Genomic DNA, 19,378 nt, shown 5'->3' with positions numbered 1-19,378 from the left:
AGGGACGGAGCTGGAGAATGGGGGACTGGCTGGATGGAAGGCAGGTGGTGACATCAAGGCAGGTGACAACACACAGCAGGTGACGACCTTGCGGTAGGAGATGGGACCTGTATGATGGGTGATGGGTGACATCAAGGCAGATGATGACCAGAGGGAAGAGGATGAGCACAAGGCAGCTGGGGGCACCAAGGCAGCCGAGGACCTCAAGGTGGATGAGGTCACAGCAGTGATGGCCACCCAGACAGTGGATGACATCATGGCAGACAACGGGCACGGGGTGGATGGTGACCTCAAGGCAGCTTCTTGGGGACCCCCAGCTCCCCACTGCCACATCCTATTGGTGTCAGCTGAGGACTCTGCTGAAAATGGATTCAGTATTAAAAAAACAGGGGATAACGAGGAGGAACCCCCCTGCTGGATCCCACTCCTCTGCAGTCAACACTCATTGTAAAGAACCCCCTGAGAAAAGGTAGCATCCCACCGCCCTACTTCCAAGCCCCACCAAAACCCAGTGGGAACACTGAGATACCCTCAAACCATAAAGATTAGATCCCTGAATTTGGGGGGAAATGGCATTTCCAGCTGAGGTCTGGTGGAAGAGCTTGGAGATGCCAGTGATTAAACCCAAATGATGCAGAAAGAGAGGAGTGGCACACATGCATTACAGCCGCAGGGGCTGAATGGGCTCCCACCCTGCACGTCCCAACCTGGAAAGGGTAATAAAAGGGTTTTATTGCCCCGTTTTCAGGGCTGCAAGCAGGCTGTCCTCTGACTGCAGAGCCCAGCCTCTCCCTTTCAATGGAAAAATCTTCCTTTTTGGATTAATTGGTATTCCAACAGCCCCAGACTGGATGGCATAGAGCAAAAGATGAAGAGGGAAAAGAGGACAGATTGAGGGGGAAGGAATTTTTTCCATTTAATTTCCTTTTTAAACAGTTGTTCAGATGGGAGTGTGGAACCTAATGACATTATTTTCCTTTCCTTCAGGTTACCACATAGTAGAGGCTTCGAGCTGTGGAGCTGTGGAGCCGTGTTTGAGCCCCAAACTTCCTTCTTTTCACATCCTCTCTTTTTCTTCCATTTTCTTTTCTATTAATTTTGTTATTTATTTACTTACATCCATCTCCATTCTTTAAACTGTTTCCTTCAGCTCTGAAAGCTGCGGGATACTTCAGCACGAAAACCCTCTCACTCCATTTTGAAGGAAGAGCAAATTCTGAGGGACCCTCCTTTGGGGCTGCCCCATCCACCCCATCTGGAGAAGCCAAAGACTCCCAGAAAAGGGGAAAAAAAAGATATTTCAGCTGAACTTTGGGACACCACCTACCACCTTTCCCCACTCATCACTGGTTATGGCATCGTTGATCGTTGCTCAGGGAGTGCTGGGACACTGCTCTGAGCCATAGGGCAGGGGCTCAGGGATGCTGTGTGGGGCTGGGGGTTGGGCTCAGCGATCATGGCTGTGACTTGATGATCCTGAAGGTCTTTTCCAAGCTGAGCAATTCTATAATTCCATGATGCGTCCCTTCCAGCTCGGGGCTGGAGTTCAACAACACGGCTAATGGGACCAGAAATGACTCGGGGTGAGGGGAGACAGACAGCTGTGATCCTTAGAAAAATTCACCCTCAAAGAGGAAAACCAGAGGGCAAATGAAGCCAGGGCTCGTTCCTCGAGAAACGGACGGACGCAGCGAGTGGCTGACAGTAATGATAATGGCTGACTCTGCCAACTGGAAGGGACACGGAGGGAAGGAAGAGCCCGGATGCTGGGATGGTGTGCAGAAAGACGAGGAGCTCGTGCCTCCACCCCCGCCGTGGGGCAGATGGGTTGGCTTGGCTGGAGACCAGCAGCACTCTCAGCTTTCTCTTCCTGCTCCCAGCGCCAAGAGGCACTTAGAAAAAGTGGGTTTTCTGGTTTCTCTTTGTTGCTCTGAAATAACTCCACAACCTCCGTGCTCCCCATCTGCGTGCGTTGTTCTTGCTTAACTTTCGTTCCTGGGTTTTGAGTGACTCACACGAGTCAGTGCTGGCATTGGCTGCAGAGGAGTCAGGGCACGAAAGGCTTGGGTGTGATGCAGGAGAGCCCACAAGTGAAAGCTGGGCACGTGCTCCATCCTCGTGGCTTTTGCCTTGGGGTGAGAATCTCAAACCTGGGCTGGAAATCAAGCAGGATGTTAGAGCATAGATTCTGCACCGGGTAATTGATGCACTTCTTGCAGCTCTTCCTCTGGGTGTACGCTTTTGAGTTTTGCTGCTTCAGCAACTGCAAGGGCTGGGAAGTTTTGTAAAGGAAAGAAAACCGAAAGCTGAGCGTTTTTCCATGGCATCCCATTGCTGCAAATGTCACTGTGATGTTGCCTGAAGACCAGGTACCGTGAAAAGGAGCAGAATTAATCTCAGGGCTGAAGAAATTGGAATGAAGATGAGAGCGAAGGGATTTGAGCTGCTCAGGTTAATGCCAGGCAGATTTCAATACGATCTGATTGCGGCCTGCAATAAATTCATCCATGGGATGGATGCATCCTGAGCACGGATACACAGCGAACGCCGGGCTGGGTAGAGAGCAGAGGATGAACTGCAGTGGAGAAACAAAAGGCACTTTTCTCACAAGGGCTGCGGTTAGGCACTGGGAACCCCCTCCCTCGGTTTCTGCGGAGGAAAAGGGGAAGTTTCTGAGAAGAAGAGGCTTCACTCCACCACGAGCTGTTGGCGGCCCCACGGGCAGCTGGGCCAAGGGGAAAGAACGTGGTTTAGGAGAAACGAACCTGAGAACTTCTGGTTCTTCAACAGCCTTGGAGAAGCTGCCTGCCAGGGCTGCGGGGATGGATGTGACACAACCCAAAGTCGTGTGCTCCTCCATGGACTGGACAGCTTCACTGCTGGAGGTATCCATTGCACAGCACACGGCTTGGATCTCACCCTCCTGGATCTGAGTGCATCTGGAGCTCAAAACATGTCTACAAAACGTATCTACAGAACATAACTACAACATTCAGCCTCCACCCCAGTACCCTCCCCTTCTCGCGTTGGAGGAGATGGCAGAAGAGCGCTCACAGTAGAAACACATTTATTCACTCTAAGAAACGCCTGCATGTTACAAAAATAAAAATGTACAGCTATTATCACGAAACCCACTTCTTTGTGTGTGTGCATAAGTTAGTGCTTTGACAAACGAACACAAAACCTGTATGTACAGTTCCAGTTGGGCCCTCTCCATCAGCTCTCCACCTGAGCCGCGTCGAGGAGAACCTCTGGGACCCCAATAGCAGTGGTGGTGGTGAGAGGGGGGAGTGCCAACGGGGCAAAGGAGAGAGCTGGCAGCGTGGTTTATTGAGTTACTCAGAGCACGTGGCTCAGTGCTCACACTGCTCCGGGGCAATGGTGGGTGAGCAGCTGAGATCTGGCCCAGAGAAAGGTTCATAGCAGCCCAGCACTTCACTTGGATTCATGGATGTGGCTCTGGGCAGCCTGGTCTGGTGGTTGGTGACCCTGCACACAGCAGGGGGTTGGAACAAGATGATCCTTGTGGTCCTTTTCAACCCTTTCTATGATTCTGTGATTATTATTTGTCTCCCCTCAGTGACTGTAACCTTTCCCATGAAGCTCCAGGGGGAGAAAAAGGTGCAATGCCCATCTTAACCCAACCCCCCTAGCAATCCTCTCCTGGATGAGATGACTCACCCTACAAATGCTGTTTTTCTTTGCTGATGGTGCTCAGCGTGGAGACAGTCCTCTCCTTTGTCTTCTGTGGCTGTGATATTGTGGGTCAGGACGAGAGCCCTCCATGGGACCACAATTCCACCCAGCTGAGACCACAGGAATGTCCGAGTTATTTCTTTATCTCCGTGTCCTTACCCCCACCAAGCCACTTCATAGGCAGGAGGGATGGGAGAAACTAAGAGGTCTGAGGAATCAGTCTAAACTGGGACCAAAAGTGTTTGTCTAACCCTAAAATAGAGCCCGGGCCGTTTTTATGAAATAGGACTCAACCAGTTCTGCAGAAGGAGCAATTTTCATTTTTGGGGGTGAGGAATCAGCATCCTCGTGGCAGGGCTGGGCCAGGAAACTGGGCTCTGCAGTTCTTAACCCAGCAATGGGAGAGAGAAGGGCCACGCAGACCTTCTGGTGGGGGGTTTGGTGGCTCTTTCCTCCAGCTGACTTTGAACTGGAGGGGACGCAAGCCCACATCCACACAGGGCTGGGGTTAAGCTCAGCACCGTGTTTGTAGGCATGGCTCCCAAAAGCAGAGTCAGCACTGCCATATTTCCCTGTATTTTCCTGTCACTATGGGATATGTCAAGTGTCTCCAAGTGGGACAATCATAGAATCATAGAACCCTTAGAGTTGGGAAGGACCTCTAAAGGCCATCCAGTCCAACTTCACTGCAATGAACAGAGACATGGACAGGTAGATCAGGTTGCCCAGGGCCTGATCCAGCCTCGCCTTGAAAGTCTCCAGGGATGGAGCATCCACCACATCTCTGAGCAACGATGGGGAATAGTGATAGGATGCATCAATACTGAACCGATGGAATGGGCAATGCTCTTCACCACTTTGCTGGCACCATGAGATGCCTGTAAGATGATGAAAAACAAGGCACAAAGAGCTCACCCTCACTTTCACAGAGCTGGAGGCGACTGTTAAAGGCAGCAGCACAGAGAGAGCTACTGGTTCCTACAAGCTTTTCAGACATGAATGTTGCTGTTGGGAAACACCAGTGGTTCTCGGCGATGTTGACCTCACTGGAGAAATCGGGGACCAGCTTGATAGTATCAGTACCTCCCAGTGGGATGGGGAGTGCCCCCACCAGCACCCCTTTTGATGGGAATCCTTCAGAAAGGGGCTGGAGCTGGGAGAGCATTAGCTCTGAATGGAGGTGGTGACGAGGTGGGGGTCAATCTCTTCTCCCAGGTAACAGCGATAGGATGAGAGGCGACGGCCTCAAGCTGCACCAGGGAGGTGCCAGGTCTCCATCCCTGGAGGTGCTCAGCAAAGGGGCACACGGGGCACTGAGGGCCGTGGTGGGGTGGGCTGGGGTTGGAACCGGGGATCTTGGAGGGCTCTTCCAAACCTTCATGATTCCAAGATTATTTCCCCAGGGATGCGAAGCAGCGGGCGCCCGGTCCCCGCCGCAGGCAGTGTTTGCACTCGACCTTTTATCAACCTGTTTATCACAACCACAGCTGACACTCCCCGTGAATCAAAACTCTTTTTTCCCATGCCAAGGCATGGAAAGACTTCTGATAAACGCACGCTCCTTATGTGCCAGGCAACTCGGAGGAAAGCAGACCGATTTCTCTATGGGGCTTTTTTTGCACGCAGCGTTTTCTTCTTTAGAAAACAGTCTGAGGCATCCAGGGTGTGAATTTTAGCAGATTTTGCAACCACGCTGGAAGGTCAGCCAGGCTGACCGCTGGGGAGGGGCCACATGTTGATGGACAGGCAGGGAAAGAGGCAGAGGGACGGTGCCTGTCCCTGTCACCGCGGTGTCACCTCCCTGAAAATGCATGCCACAGACAGCAATACTCATGGGAGCCAAGCACTGCAAACACCATAGGCCTCTGGCCCTGAAGCATCCTCACCTCCCATCACACGTGGGATGAACCCTTCCACTGCCACAGAGTGGGGCAGAGCTAGGATTTCACTTCCTTGGACGTCGTGTCCGTGTCATTGCTGGTTCCCAGGGGACCGTTGGGCACAGACCCCATTGCCATCTCATTTTGAGGCTTCCACGGGATTTTGTTGCCTGTGAGCTTCATAAATCTTTGTCCTGCTAAGAAATACAGTACGGGATCCAAGCAGCTGTTGGTGCTGGCCAGGGGCCGGGTCACCTTATAGGCTAAATTTATAGCATTGAGGGTCTGACAGCTCAAATCCCAGCTCCGGAAGGAGTAGTACAAGGAACGGGTGACGTGGAAAGGAAGAAAGCAAACGCTGAAGACCACGAGGACAATGATTATCATCTTGACCGACTTCTTTTTGGATCGGGAGAGCCGGGACATGCCCCGTGTGGGCTGCAACAGCCTGCGGGCCATGAGGCAGTAGCAGACGATGATGATGAGGAAGGGGATGCAGAAGAGAAGCACCATCATCACCGAGCTGTAAATGACAAACTGGCCAAAGAGGTCTTTGCTGGATGTGTCGTGGCAGGTGATGGTGCCACGTCTGGTGCTGGTGGTGACAAAGAAGAGAACGGGCAACTGGCAAACCACGGTCACCACCCAGATGATGACAGACACCCTACGGGCGTAGCGGACGTGTCCCCACTGCAGGGACTTCAGCGGGTAGCAGATGCCCAGGAAGCGATGGATGCTGATGCAGAGGAGGAAGAGGATGCTGCAGTAGAGGTTGGTGTAAAACAAGAAGCGGACTATCTTGCACAAACCCACTCCGAAGGGCCAGTTGTCCCCCATGGCGTAGTAATACACCAGGAGGGGCAGGGAGACCACGTAGAGCGTGTCGGACACGGCCAGGTTGAACATGTATGTGGTGGAGGCATTCCAGGTCTTGATCCTAAAGATGAAGCCATAAAGGGCCAGCAGGTTGAGGAAGAGCCCCACCACACACACGATGCCATAGGAGACAGGCAGCAGGACGTACTTGAAGTCCTCATCAAACACACACCTGTAGGTGTTGTTGTCAGCATTGCCTGCAACAAAGGAGCTGTTGATGACTCTGGTCCAGGCTGGAGGAGTTGATAGGTTCGCCATCACCCTACGGGGAAGGAAAGAGGCTGTAAGAAGGTGAGAAACCCCTGGTAGAGTTGACTTAGATAAGGAAAATCCAGTGCTGCAGCTGCTGTATTTACACTCCTGATGATGTTGCCATCAACCACCCAACGTCCACCCAACAGCTATGGACAGACGTAGCCCACAGGTGTGGCTCACAGCCTGACCAGCACTGCCAGCTCAGTGCAGGTGACAATGATTGAGAGGTGGCACGCACTCATGCCAGCACAGTGCATCCCCATGGGACCTCACCACTGGGCGCTGATGTGAGCAGCAGCCCTGAGTGTGGAGGACTTAGGGTTGAGCGCATAAAAGGAGTCTTATTTATCCTCATTTTGCATCTGGGGCACAGAGGGGTAACCAAGGTTGCCCAAGGAGGCTGTGGATGCCCCATCCCTGCAGGCATTCAAGGCCAGGCTGGATGTGGCTCTGGGCAGCCTGGGCTGCTGCTTGGCGACCTGCACACAGCAGGGCTTGGAGCTGGATGAGCATTGAGCTCCTTTGCAACCCAGGCCACTCTGTCATTCTGTGATTATTAATGGAAGGGGTAGGAATCAGAGGATCTTTAAGGTCCTCCCCAATCCAAGCCATTCTATGGGTCTGTGACTTGTCTCGAACAAATCCCAGCTGCCCCAAGCTGCCCTTCTCACCAGGGCCAAGCAGAAATTGTCTCCTGTGCTACAGAACAGCAAAGATCCTCCTTTCTGTGCTCAACCACCCACAGTGGCTACACACGGGAACGAGCAGCTGATAGGAAAGAAATGGACTAGAAAGAGTGTCTGCAGACACACAGGGTCTGGCACTGTCTGTGCCAGGAGGAACAAGGGCCCCTTTGTGCCCACGACCCGACCGACACACGATCGCCCAGCCAGCTCGTCAGCTAGGAATCAAATTAAAATGGATTTGCCTCATTTCCCATCAAACAAACCTGGCTGACCTCCGGTGAAGCAATGGGCTGAGCTCTGTGCTGCTGCACCATTAGAGGGAGAAGGGGTTATGGGGGATGCAACCACAGCAGGAGCTCAGAGAGCAGAATTTGGGTGAAAAGAGCTGGGATGACGGCGTCCTTTATCTGAGCATGAGGGATCAGAGAACCACAGAATCACAGAATCACTGCAGTTGGAAGCACCCCCAAAAGGCCATTGGGTCCCACTGCCTGCAGTGCACGGGGACACCCACAGCTCCATCAGTGCTCGCAGCCTGACCTCGAGGGCCTGCAGGGCAGCACCACCTCACAGCCCTTATTGTGAAGACCCCATCTTCCAGCTCCCAGCCCTATTCCCACCTCCCTGCAGGGTCCCACAACCCCAACTAGAAATCTCAACAACGCATTGGTGGGCGTCTGTGAGCTGAGGAGGGGGCTGTGCCAATCTGCACATCTCCTGCCTCGGGAAAACGAGCAAATAGAGCCCTGGGGTTGGCAACCAAAGACAGAACCCTGCTCACAAGGCAGCCTTGTCCCTGCAGTCACGCTCTCACTTTGCTTCCTTCTTTTTTTTCTCTCTTTTCATGTTTTTTTCCTCCTCAATTTTGCCCAGAATTCCATGAACAGAACCCACTGTGTCCGTCAGGGCCGTGGCTGCTCTCCAGCCTTGTGCCAAAGCCCCTTTGCATCCGCAGCGAGTGGGTGGCAGGGGACACACATCCAACCCGGGGGGGGGACAATGGGAGGGAGAAAGCAATGGAAATAACTGAAGGAAAAATCCTTCAGTGACAACCAAAAGCAAACCCACCCCAATGCTCTGGGGAGGAGCAGCTGCTGCACCAGCTCTCCTGGCCCTTCCTGAGATCGTGGCAGGAGGATTTCTTTCTTGCAGTTGACCTTGCACAGCTTTCCAGGTGTCCTCATGCACAGCACCCTCAGGGCATCGCCCTGCCTGGCTTCCTCCATGCAGGGGTCTTAGAACCACAGAATATTCCAAGTTGGAAGGGACCATAAGGATCATGGAGTCCAACCCCTGGCACCACACGAGAACCACCCAAAAATCAGGCCTTATGTGTGAGAGCATTGCCCGGTCTCAATGAAACTGGAGACACAGCTGGCTCTCTTTGTAGGCATGGCTTCATCCATGGATGGAGCTGAGGTTTGGGCACCCAGAGCTGGTCTGGATCCACCCATGCATGGGAACCCAGTGGCACGTTGTCACTGTGATCCCATCTGCATGGGCATACAGACACCCGAGGGCACAGCCATGTGATGCCCACATCCCAAAATGCTCCTGTAACAGGATCCACCTCAGCAGGGAACAGTGAGTCCCATCGACTGGAGGGGGCTGTCACCAAAAGAGGGCACATGCCAAGGTCACGGGCACCCAAGGGACACACAGGAGTGCTGGGTTGGACATGAATCACTGAATGGCTCGGGTTGGGAGGGATCCCCAAGTCCAAGCCCCATGCTGTGGGCAGGGTTGCTGATCACCACACCAGGCATTGGAGCAGAGAGCCCAGGGCCCCCTCCAACCCACTCCTCAACTCACCAAATCCCAATTCCAGGCCCCTTTCTCAGCCTTCACATTGCTCTCCCATCAAATTTCATACCCAAGTCACCAAAGCAAGTCAGCTGTGGCCATGGTGGGGTTGAATGGGCCGTCCCTGGTAATTAATGGGGATCCACTCCTTGGCAGAGCCCCTTGCATCTGCTGGTGCCTCCTCTGGCACAAGCACCATTTGTGCCGGAGGACAAAACCACCCTCCATTTACTGCATATTTCCTGATGGCTCCTTTGCAAAGGCCACAAGGACAGCGTGGGTGTTTTCCCTGCCCTAATTGCACGCGTTCCATCGACTCATCAAAATCCCTGCGCCGGATCAGGAGCTGCTCAAGACGTCGGGAAGAGAACAACCCAGCATCATCTGAGGGCAGTGAAAATCCTCCGTAACCCAAAGGAAACAGCAGATGGTACTGAGCCTGCATGGCCAGGAGAGGGGAGCACGCTGAAACCAGAGCCTCACAAACCGGCGTGCTTTTCATCTGCCCTTTCCAAGCAGCTCTGTTTCCCTCCAGGACGGCTCCATAGAGGCTAAGCTTCCTCCTTCTCCTCCTCCTCCTGTGCACACGGTGCTGCCAGGCTCAGTGTTTCATAGAATGACAGAATGGCCTGGGTTGCAAAGGAGCACAGCGCTCATCCACCTCCAAGCCCTGCTGTGTGCAGGTCGCCAAGCAGCAGCCCAGGCTGCCCAGAGCCACATCCAGCCTGGCCTTGAATGCCTGCAGGGATGGGGCATCCACAGCCTCCTTGGGCAACCTGTGCCAGTGCCTCACCACCCTCTGCCTCCAAAACTTCCTCCTCACATCCAACCCAAACCTCCCCTGTCTCACTTTAAAACCATTCCCCCTTCCATTTTGCCTGCCCCATCCCTTCCCAACCTCCTGCAAAAAGCTTGCAGGGAACCCCCCCAATAAATCCCCTGAATCCACACAGATCTGAATCTATCCCTCTTGAGCCTCTGCTTCTTGCGGTCCCAACACCTCCCACCCTCATCCGCAGCGCATTACAGCCCCAATTAACCACAGCCAAACGAGCAACAAGTCATTAAACCCAACAGAACACGCGCTTACGCATAATTCAAGCTGCCTTCGTTGGGCTGGCCCTGCTCCCAGCAATTTGGGTGGAGGCAAACAGCACCTGGCCCATATTTAATCCTTTGGTCGCCACTCCAAGCGCTTCCCTTGGAAGGGATCACCCATGGAGTCCAGCTCAATGATCCCAACGGCTCCCTTCTATCTCAGGGTGTTGTTTGATTCTACTAACGTGACTTCAGGTTGGGAGATGACACAGCTGTTGGGCTCAACCCAAAGCACGGGCTGAACCCCAGCACGGGGCGCACACCGACCTACGCGGCAGCAAAAGGGGTCTGCAGCTCATCCCTCCCAAACTGGGGATGCTCAGGGTGAAGAAGGGTTGAATGCTGGCTTCTCTCCTCACTCCGCACCCCGCCGGCTGAGGGCCACAGGGCACGGCTCCATTCACAAGGGCGTAAATGAGGAATTGAGGAAGGCGCCCGGCTGCAGTGCCATCGCTCCGTCTCTCAGGGCAGCAGCCCCGCCGCTGCTCGCATAGGAAGGCAGCGGCTCGCCAAACGCGTTTTGCAAGAAGAGGCGATAAGAAAACCGAAGGAGAAACAGCGCTGAGATGCTTCGCCCCCAAAGCCCCCTCTCTTCCCCTCTCCCAACTCCACCGCCCCGCTCCCAACGCCGCGGCTCGGAGGTGCTTTCGGAAGTGCCGAAAAGAATTAAAAGGCGTCCAAAAAGAAAGGTGAGGAGGGAGCAAAGAGAAGGAAAAGACCCCCAAAGAGACGGCGGAGGGGGCGGCGGGATGCAGCGTGGAGGAGGAAAAGCCGCGGTGAATGGGAAGAGGGCACCCCGAGAGCTGCGGATGGGGAAATGCCGTAGAGAGCCCCGTCACCCCCCCGGGGAGCGGAGGGACGGAGGGTAAAAGAGTTTCCAGCGGCTTAACGCGGTGAGCAATGGGGCAGAAAGCAGCAGCGGAACCCCGAGCCGTCCGCACCGCGCCCGCGTAGCCCTCCCGCTGCGGTCTTTGGATCCGTTTCGGGGGGGTTGGAGGCATTTTTTAGTTCCTTTGCTTAATAGGAACGTCCTCCTCCCCCGGATCGGTGCCGGCTGTCCCCGCTCACCGGGCCGGGCCGATCCGTTCCGCTCCCCCCGCAGCTCTCCGCTCATACCCCGCGTTGCGCTCCCACCGCCTGCGGCTGCAGCGCGGCTCCCGGCGGCAGCGTGGGGACGGACGGGGCGGATCTGGGGCTGCACCGCCCTCCCCTCGGGGTTAAGGGTGGGATCGGGAACGGGGCCAGGTTCCCCGCCCAGGGAATAGGGATGGCGAGGTCGGGACCGGAGACGGGAGCAGCTCCAGACCGCCCCCGTGAGGGGTTGGAAGGGGATTTGGGGTCGGAGGCGGACCTTCCCCCTACCAGCCCCTCCCCCCCCCCCCCCCGCCGCTTTCCCCTCCAACGATGAGACCGTGGATAGGGTCAAGGCTGAGATTCCTTCCCCCAGTGACGGAACCATGAATAGGACGGGAGTTGGAATCCCTCGGCGATGGAACCGGAGCTGTGGCTGGGATTGGAACTCCCCCCCCTCGCCCACCATCCTCCCAAACAACGGGACCATAGATAGGACCAGGGCTGAGGTTAGGGATGAACCCTCCCAGTGATGGGACCATGGATGAGACTGGGGATGGGACAGGAGTTGGACCTCCTCAGTGAGGGAATTGGAGCTGAAAGTAGGGATAGACCTCCCCCAGTGATGGGCCCAAAGTTATATCTCTCTCCCCCTCACCTATGGAACCACAGGTGGGGCTGGGACGAGGCTCCCCAGGGATGGGAGCAAGGCTGAACTCACAAGCATTGCTCTGATGGGATTACAGCAGGGATGAGAGGTGGATCCCTTTCCAATGACAGCACCATAGGTGGACTGAAGCTGGGACTAGAGCAGAAAATCCACTTGGTGGTGAGACGTTGGTGATGAGACCACGGATGGGGCTGGGGCTGGGACTGGAGTTGGAGCTGGACCTCCCTCTGCAGGGTGATACGACCATGAATGGGACCAGGGCTGGATCCCTCCAATGGTAGAACTGGGATTGAAATTGTCTCCCAGTTGCTACTCCAGTGATGGCACCACAGCCAAGACCAGAGCTGGACCCCCACTCTAATGATGGAACCATAGATGGGATCAGGGCTGGGATCAGAGCAGGATCCCATCCCTTCTTGCTGTGGCCATTGGTGGTCCCACTCAGACCACTTTCCGTGGTGATGGGACCATGGACAGAATTGGAAATGGGACTGGAACTGGACTTCTCCAGGATGATAGGGACATTGGTGGAACCAAGGCTAGGAGTGTGGGTGGAAGGGACTGATGCTGAAGTCTGAGCTGGACACCAACCAGGATGATGGGACTATGAACAGGACCAGGGCTGGGACCAGAAGAACAGTGATGGGACAACGGATGGAACTGGGGCAAGGATGGAGCAGGACTTTGCACCTCTGTAATGAACGAGAACAAGGCTGGGACTGCAGCTGGAAATCTCTCTACTCCCGTGCTGGGACCACGGGTAGGACTGGGGTCAGATCTTTTCTGATGATGAGATCAGGGACAAGATCAGGTCTGGGGCCATGTCACTGTCCCACCCAGTGATGGGACCATGATGGCCCTGGGGACCCGCCTTACACCCTGGGGATGCTCCAGAACTAGAGTCAGCCCAGGGCACGGAGCAACCCCATTGGGTGAAGGAATCCCAAGATCAGACCTGGAGGGGAAAAAAGGGCCTGAAACCATCCAAAGGAGCACAGCCAGGGCCTGGCAGCTGCCTCAGCCCCCCATGTATGGGACCCTGTCCCACGATAGATGTCCCCAAGCTGTGCCCCAATGGGTGCTGGTGCAGCATGGCCCTGCCACGAGCCAGCTGTGTCTCTATGGGAAGTGAAGGGATGGGGAACGTGATGTGACTTTGAGGCCATCTGGGCTCTAATTTTAGCAACGCTGGTGTTCTCAGGAGCAGTTCCCAAACACAGGTCCTGTCCTGCAGAGGGCTGCAGACCCATTGAAACCCCTCTGGGAAGCAGAGAGTCCACAGGAACTTGCAGGCAAATCAGGCTGTGCTGTAGAAGAGAATTCCTTCAAGGTTCCTGAATTGGAAATGTTGATTTTGGGTGCAGTGGAAGCAAATTTGGGGATCGCATCATCTGTGTCCTCCAGCCACATTCTGGAGATGTTCTGGGCTCTGTCGTGGCATGAAACAACCCCCAAGAAAACCTGCAGAAAGCTTTGGAGGATCAGCACTGGGTTTGTGCCCTGCAGAGCGCCGGATGCCTGAGTGAGACCAGCCAGGTCCAGCTCTGCCTTCCCATGGACATTACTCACCTGGGGCAAAAACCCAGACAAATTTGGCACGCTGGGTGGCTTCTGTGTAGGGTAGAGCCATGCAAAAGGACATGCTGAGATGTCTGCAGGTGGTCCCATGGTATTTCACTGCTGTGAGCACAAAGTGAGCCCCAGCGCTGCCCTCTGCATTCTCCATCTGCACCCACGGCTGGAAGGCAGATCCTCCTCCTGCACCTGAGTCCACTCCTGCGTTGGCTCCCCACATCTGCAAGCAACCTTCCTGGAGGAGGCCGGGATGACCGTAAAGCAGGCAGAAGGGGGAAACAAGCTGATGGCCATCTATTATTTAGAGGCTTTTCAGCAGTGGTGGCTGCTGCGGAGGCATTATGAGGATACGAGCATTTGGAGCCGAGCAACCGCTGCCGGCCCTCTGTGCCAAAAAAACAGCCTGTTTCCTTCTTCTGATGTCATTTGTTTGAGGAGGGAAAACAATGCATCACAGCACAGCTATTTGAGCCTGATAAGGGAGGAAGGCCAGGCCTGGTGTTTGGAGGGGGGGGAAAGCTGGGACGGAGCCCCTGAGTGAGGTTTTGGAGGGTGGATTTATTCTGCTGGGACAGCAGTGAGCTCGGGAAGGGCAGTGATGTGCTGTGTTAAGCCTGGCTCTCTGGGATTTAATTAATCCAGCCTGGCTTGGCTCTGAGATAGCTTCACAGCTCTAATAGCACCCACGGGCAGAGTGAGCTGTTGGTGCCCAACAGAGCATGGTGGTGTGGATGTGGATGTGGATGATGTGGATGTGGATGTGGATGTTGTGCTCCACTCCATTGCTCCCACCCCTGCCTAATGACGGTGCCACCCCATCATCAGCCTCCAAAGCCATCAGTATCTCTCCTTCCAAAGGGATTGGTGCACCACAGCCAGAGATATTCCAGCTTTGGCCTATGGGCATTGCTGCTCCCAGCTCTGGGCTTGGGCAGCTCTTCCATCGTGAGATTCTATGCTTCCTTGATTGTATGAGACAAAGCCAGGCAGTTCCAGGCACGTTTCTCATGCTGAGGAGTGGTTTGTTGTGGACATGGCTGGATGCAGGGTCAGCTCAGCAGCTTGGTTAATGACCAAGAGGAGGTGGTGTGAAATCCAGCCAGCAGATTGGTGTCTTTTTTGAGTCTGGATGAAACCCGTTCAGTGTTCATCGAGAAAGCTTTCCCAGCTTTGCTGCCCGGTGCCTTTCCTTCCACTGCTTTGGTCTTTTCACACTTTTCCACTCATTTGGGTGCAGAAGAGATAAGAGGAGGGTTGCCACCTTCTGAGACCTCGTGGCTCTCTCCAATGATTTGACAGGACGTTGTGGTGAGGCGGTGGTCGGCCTCTGCCCCTGGGTTTCAGCAGTAGGATGAGAGGCAATGGCCTCATGTTGCACCAGGGGAGGTCAGGTTGGATATTAGGAAAATTTGTTCTCTGAAGGAGTGCTGATGCAGTGGCACAGCTGCCCAGAGAGTGGGGATCACCACCCTCGGGGGTGTTCCAGAACCATGGGGATGTGGCACTGAGGGATGTGGGCAGTGGGCATGGTGGGGTGTGCTGGGGTTGGCCTTGGGGACCTTGGAGATCTTCTCCAACCTACATGATTCTGGGATTACGTCCCCAGGCTCCGTGTGCTCTCTAACCCACCCTGCTCATCTCCACCCTTTTTGTGCAGGAGCACTGGCAGAGGATGGCCACCCCATGCCCAGACAGGACAGAGAGGATCCAACCACCCCTAAAAATCCCCATTTACCATTTCCAGAGCCTCCAAAGCAGCTTACATGAGCCAAACAGAGGCAGATGTTACAAATCCAGATACAAAGCAATGAATGATTTGTACAGCTGCAACTGCACGTCTGAGCCGAGCAGCAATACTCATTAGAGAGGAGCTGGCCCTCAGCCCCACATTTCTCTTAATGTCTCCATTTTTCTCTGCTTTGGCAATAACACAGGTTTCTAAGACGCTCTCAAAACATTTCCATGTTGTCCAGCAGGGAGGAATGCAGTTGTGTGTGGGGTTACAGGAACAGGAGGAACAGGAAGGCTGAAGGGCAGCGTCACCATCACTGCTGCTGGCTGTGCCCAGCTCAGAGCGTCTCCATGGGTGCAGGGAGGTCATAGAGGGATAAAGAGATGGGGAAGGGTCTGAATGGGCAGATATGTGAGGAGGGGCTGAGGGCCCTTGGGTTGCTTGGCCCAGAGAAGAGGAGGATGGGGAGAGGCCTCATGGTAGCACTGCAGCTCCTCGTGGTCCTATTGATCCTCATGGCCTCACTGCTCCTCACGGCCCTACAGCTCCGTCATGGTGGCCCTGTAATTCCTCACAGCAGCCCTACAGCTCTTCATGATAACCCTACATCTCCATCATGGCAACCCTACAGCTCCCTTATGGTGGCCCTACAGCTCCTAGTGGTCCTACATCTCCATCATGGCAACCCTACAGCTCTTCATGATGGCCCTTCTGCTCCTCATGGCAACCCTACATCTCCATCGTGGCAAACCTACAGCTCCTCGTGGCAACCCTACGGCTCTTCATGGTGGCTTTGCAGCTCTTCATGGCGACCCAACAGCTCCTCACGGGGCCATGGAGGGACAATCCAGTTGGACAACAGAATGTCAGCCATGGTGGGGAACCCTAATGGGCTGTGCAAGGGTTGAGATCAGTACCCACTGGCAACACGCAGGGTGACTTTCCCAGTGTGAAGCCCAGCAGAAAAGAGGCACTGATAGGAGAAAAGGGCTCAGGGGTGGGATCTGGGGCTGGAAAAGCACCACAAACCAGTCCCTCTGAGCACTGTGTGCAGGAGGCAGAGGGACTCGACCTTTCCCACACCACTGCAGCACAGAATTGTGTCTTTTCTCACCTGGACATCTATTTTTACTCTTCTGCAGAAGATGGGGTTTTGGTTTCCTGCCCACTCAAGATGTGCAGAGTCTCAGCCATCTTCTTCCACCACCTAAGGGACTTTAGGAGGGGGCACAGGGACAGAGGTGGGGACAGAGCTGTGGTGTCCTGAGGGCTCCTGGAGACCCCCCTAGCCTCTGGTCATGCTGGAAACCAAGGGATCTACCCTCTCTTCATGCAGAAAAACCCATGTAAGCTCTGATCTATTCATTATTCCTCCCCATCTCTCAGCTGCCAGCTTTCTGCATGGCACTAGCAAACTGCACGAGCATCCCCTTCCCACAGGGAGATGCTTGCAGTGGATTTGGGGCTGCAGCGGCCTCCCAGGTGGAGCAGAAGCACAAGGATGCCTTTGTGGCTGACAGCTTTGCTTTGTAAAACCCTTAAATAAGCGGCCTGTTGGGGCAGGCGTGTTAAAATTAACACATTGGTATGGCCTACGTGTGCTGCGGGCTGCCTGGAAAATGGTCAGTAAGACTGAGGGTTGAAAATCAAACTAAAAACACACTGCAGTAGCAGTGAGGTCTTATCTGGAAACTGGTTTTGAGGGGCTTTGAGTAGAAGAGGGGTCTGGGGGGAGAGCTGCTGCCCTGGGGACAGTGATGCTGCTGGAAGGGGTTTTACAGAGATCCTGGCAGCACTGAGAGGAACAAGAGAGGCGTAGAGCATGTGCTCTGAAACTGAGCCCTGCTAAAAACAGCAGCAGTGACTGTACACTCTGTGGTCTGTGCTCAAAGCAGTGCCCGAGGAGAAGCTGCTTCCCAAAGGACTCATTTCTCCATCTGCAGAACCTGAGAAGGGCACGGGCCCCTGACAGCAGCGTGTGGAGGCACACATGTGAGCCCAGGCTGCAGGGGTCTGCTCCCCTCTGCTCACCACGAGGGGATTCACAGCACAGGTCCCACCCTGGAATCCCTTTGTTCCCAAAAAAATAAACAGCTGTTCTCCATACAGGGCTTTTGAATGGATTTCCTTCCCCTCCTGCTCCAAAATAACCCGTGTGTCCTTGGGGATATCCATGCTGAGCCAGGGCACAGGGCTGGATGGGCAGAGGGACACACAGACACCGGATGGAACGCAGGAGGCCCTGCCCAGGGAGTGGGATCTCCATCCCTAGAGGTGTCCCAGGGGTACAGGGATGTGGCACTGAGGGATGTGAGCAGTGGGCATGGTGAGGTGGGTTGGGGCTGGACGTGGGGATCTTGGATGTCTTTTGCAACCTGAATGACTCTCTCTGCTTTCTGCAGCTCTATGAGTTGGAGGATGACCCTCGTCCAGCTTGGCCGAGGAGACGGTCACCTAAATCAAGGTTTCCCCAGGGTGGAAGGAGCTCACCAAGTCAAACTTCAGGCTCCAAGCTGAGAGGGGCTGGACGTTAGGAAATACTGCTTTTCTGAAGGAATGGTCAGGCACTGGAAGGGGCTGCCAGGGAGGTGGTGGAGTCACCGAGCCTGGAGGTGTTCAAGGAGCAGTTGGATTTTGTGTTGAGGGACGTGGTTTAGTGAGAGCTATTGGTGATGGGTGGATGGTTGGACTGGATGATCTTGAAGGTCTTTTCCAACCCTGGTGATTTTGTGATTCTGTGATTCTGTGAATGCTCTGACTTGGTGAGGGATTCCCCAAACCCAAGGACCCATCCTGCTTCCTGCTCTTCAGAAAAGAGTGGGTTCATGGCCTTCTCGTGCACACGCATCATCCCCATAGCAGCATCCCCATGGAGACAAACCCCATTTGAAGCGTGAGGGTCACCCCAATCAAGAATCATAGAATTCTTGATAGAAAGAACTTGATAAGTTCTGTACAAAGAGAGTGGTGAGGGGCTGGAACAGCTGCCCAGAGAGGCTGTGATGCCCCGTCCATCCCTGGAGGTGTTCAAGGCCAGGTTGGATGGGGCCCTGGGCAGCCTGGGCTGCTGTGAGATGGGGAGGTTGGTGGCCCTGCATTGGTGGGGGGTTGGAGCTTCGTGATCTTTGAGGTCCTTTCCAACCCAAGCCATTCTGTGATTCTGTGATTCTATGATAGAACCATATGGTGATTTCCCATTTAACATCAATCAAACCCAACTTGAGAGGTGAAGCCGGTGCGCAGACCACAGAGCTCTGTGGCTGGGATGGGATCACAGCGCTTTGGGAGCTGGAAATCCAACCTACACTGATTTATTGGGGATGGGAGGAAGCATGGGGTGACGGCTGTGTGCTCCCTCAGCATGGTTTTCTTGATGCCCATTTTCCTGCACCCATCATTTTCCAGCACTCCCCCGAACCGAGGCCGGCCCAAAGGCTCGCTCACAGCCCGTGTCCTTGTCAGAGGGCCAATATTCTTATCTCAAGCCTGGCTGGCTTTTCTTCCTTGGATCTTTGCCACCGCAGCTAAAATAACTCTCTCACCCCTCCCCTCTTGCAAAGGTCACGTTCCAGGGATGAATCCGGAGCCTCCCGGGCTGGATTCTGGGCTTAGGATCATGGATGGGGCCAACAAGGATCCAGAGCGTCGCGGTTCTTGATGTGTGCCCACAGTGCTGGCGGTGCCCTGGGTGGGAGCAGGCTCAGCACCAGCACTTTGAGTGCCCTCAGCTCTCTGGGAAGCTGAGCACACCTCCATTCCTCCCCGGTCACGCGGTTATTTCCTTGTAGATCCTCCTCCCACCCTTGAGCAGTACTGGAAAGTCCAGATTGGTGAAAACAAGTTTGGAGGCAATAGTTTGTTTAACTGATGGGTACAGTTGGTCTTGTGCTTGTTTTCTTTTTTCTTTTCCACAAACAAGTCTTGAAGTGAAAGGAGAGTTCTTCCAAGCTAAATACGAGTGGGGAGCACTTGAGTGTTTAATGAAGTGGGTATTGGTCAGGACATCACAAAAGGAAAACATAAATCGTGTCTAAGG

General features: G+C 54.5%; 1 protein-coding gene across 3 annotated transcripts; it reads right to left on the bottom strand.

Moving 5' to 3' along the window:
* Window positions 1-903: 903 nt before the first annotated feature.
* On the bottom strand, window positions 904-11,484 carry P2RY2 (purinergic receptor P2Y2). Of its 3 annotated transcripts, none has more exons than XM_052699354.1 (2): window positions 11,411-11,484; window positions 904-6,714 (listed from the first exon to the last, which is right to left on the bottom strand). In XM_052699354.1, the coding sequence occupies exon 2, from the start codon at window positions 6,708-6,710 to the stop codon at window positions 5,634-5,636; it is 1,077 nt and encodes a 358-aa protein (XP_052555314.1). In that variant the 5' UTR covers window positions 6,711-6,714; window positions 11,411-11,484; the 3' UTR covers window positions 904-5,633. The 3 variants fall into 3 exon arrangements, with proteins under 3 accessions (XP_052555314.1, XP_052555313.1, XP_052555315.1); XM_052699353.1 differs by having other exon boundaries at window positions 11,363-11,482; XM_052699355.1 differs by lacking the exon at window positions 11,411-11,484 and adding an exon at window positions 10,287-10,846.
* Between the last annotated feature and the right edge of the window lie 7,894 nt (window positions 11,485-19,378).

Source organism: Tympanuchus pallidicinctus, unplaced genomic scaffold (genome assembly GCF_026119805.1).
Source record: "Tympanuchus pallidicinctus isolate F22 unplaced genomic scaffold, pur_lepc_1.0 scaffold36, whole genome shotgun sequence".
Classification (NCBI taxonomy): domain Eukaryota; kingdom Metazoa; phylum Chordata; class Aves; order Galliformes; family Phasianidae; genus Tympanuchus; species Tympanuchus pallidicinctus.
Note: the sequence above shows the minus strand (reverse complement) of the source record. Positions and strands in the feature narration are given on the sequence as shown.

Coding starts and splice junctions, on each gene's coding strand:
- P2RY2 (XM_052699354.1), bottom strand. CDS start 6,710: ATGGCGAACCTATCAACTCCTCCAGCCTGGACCAGAGTCATCAACAGC.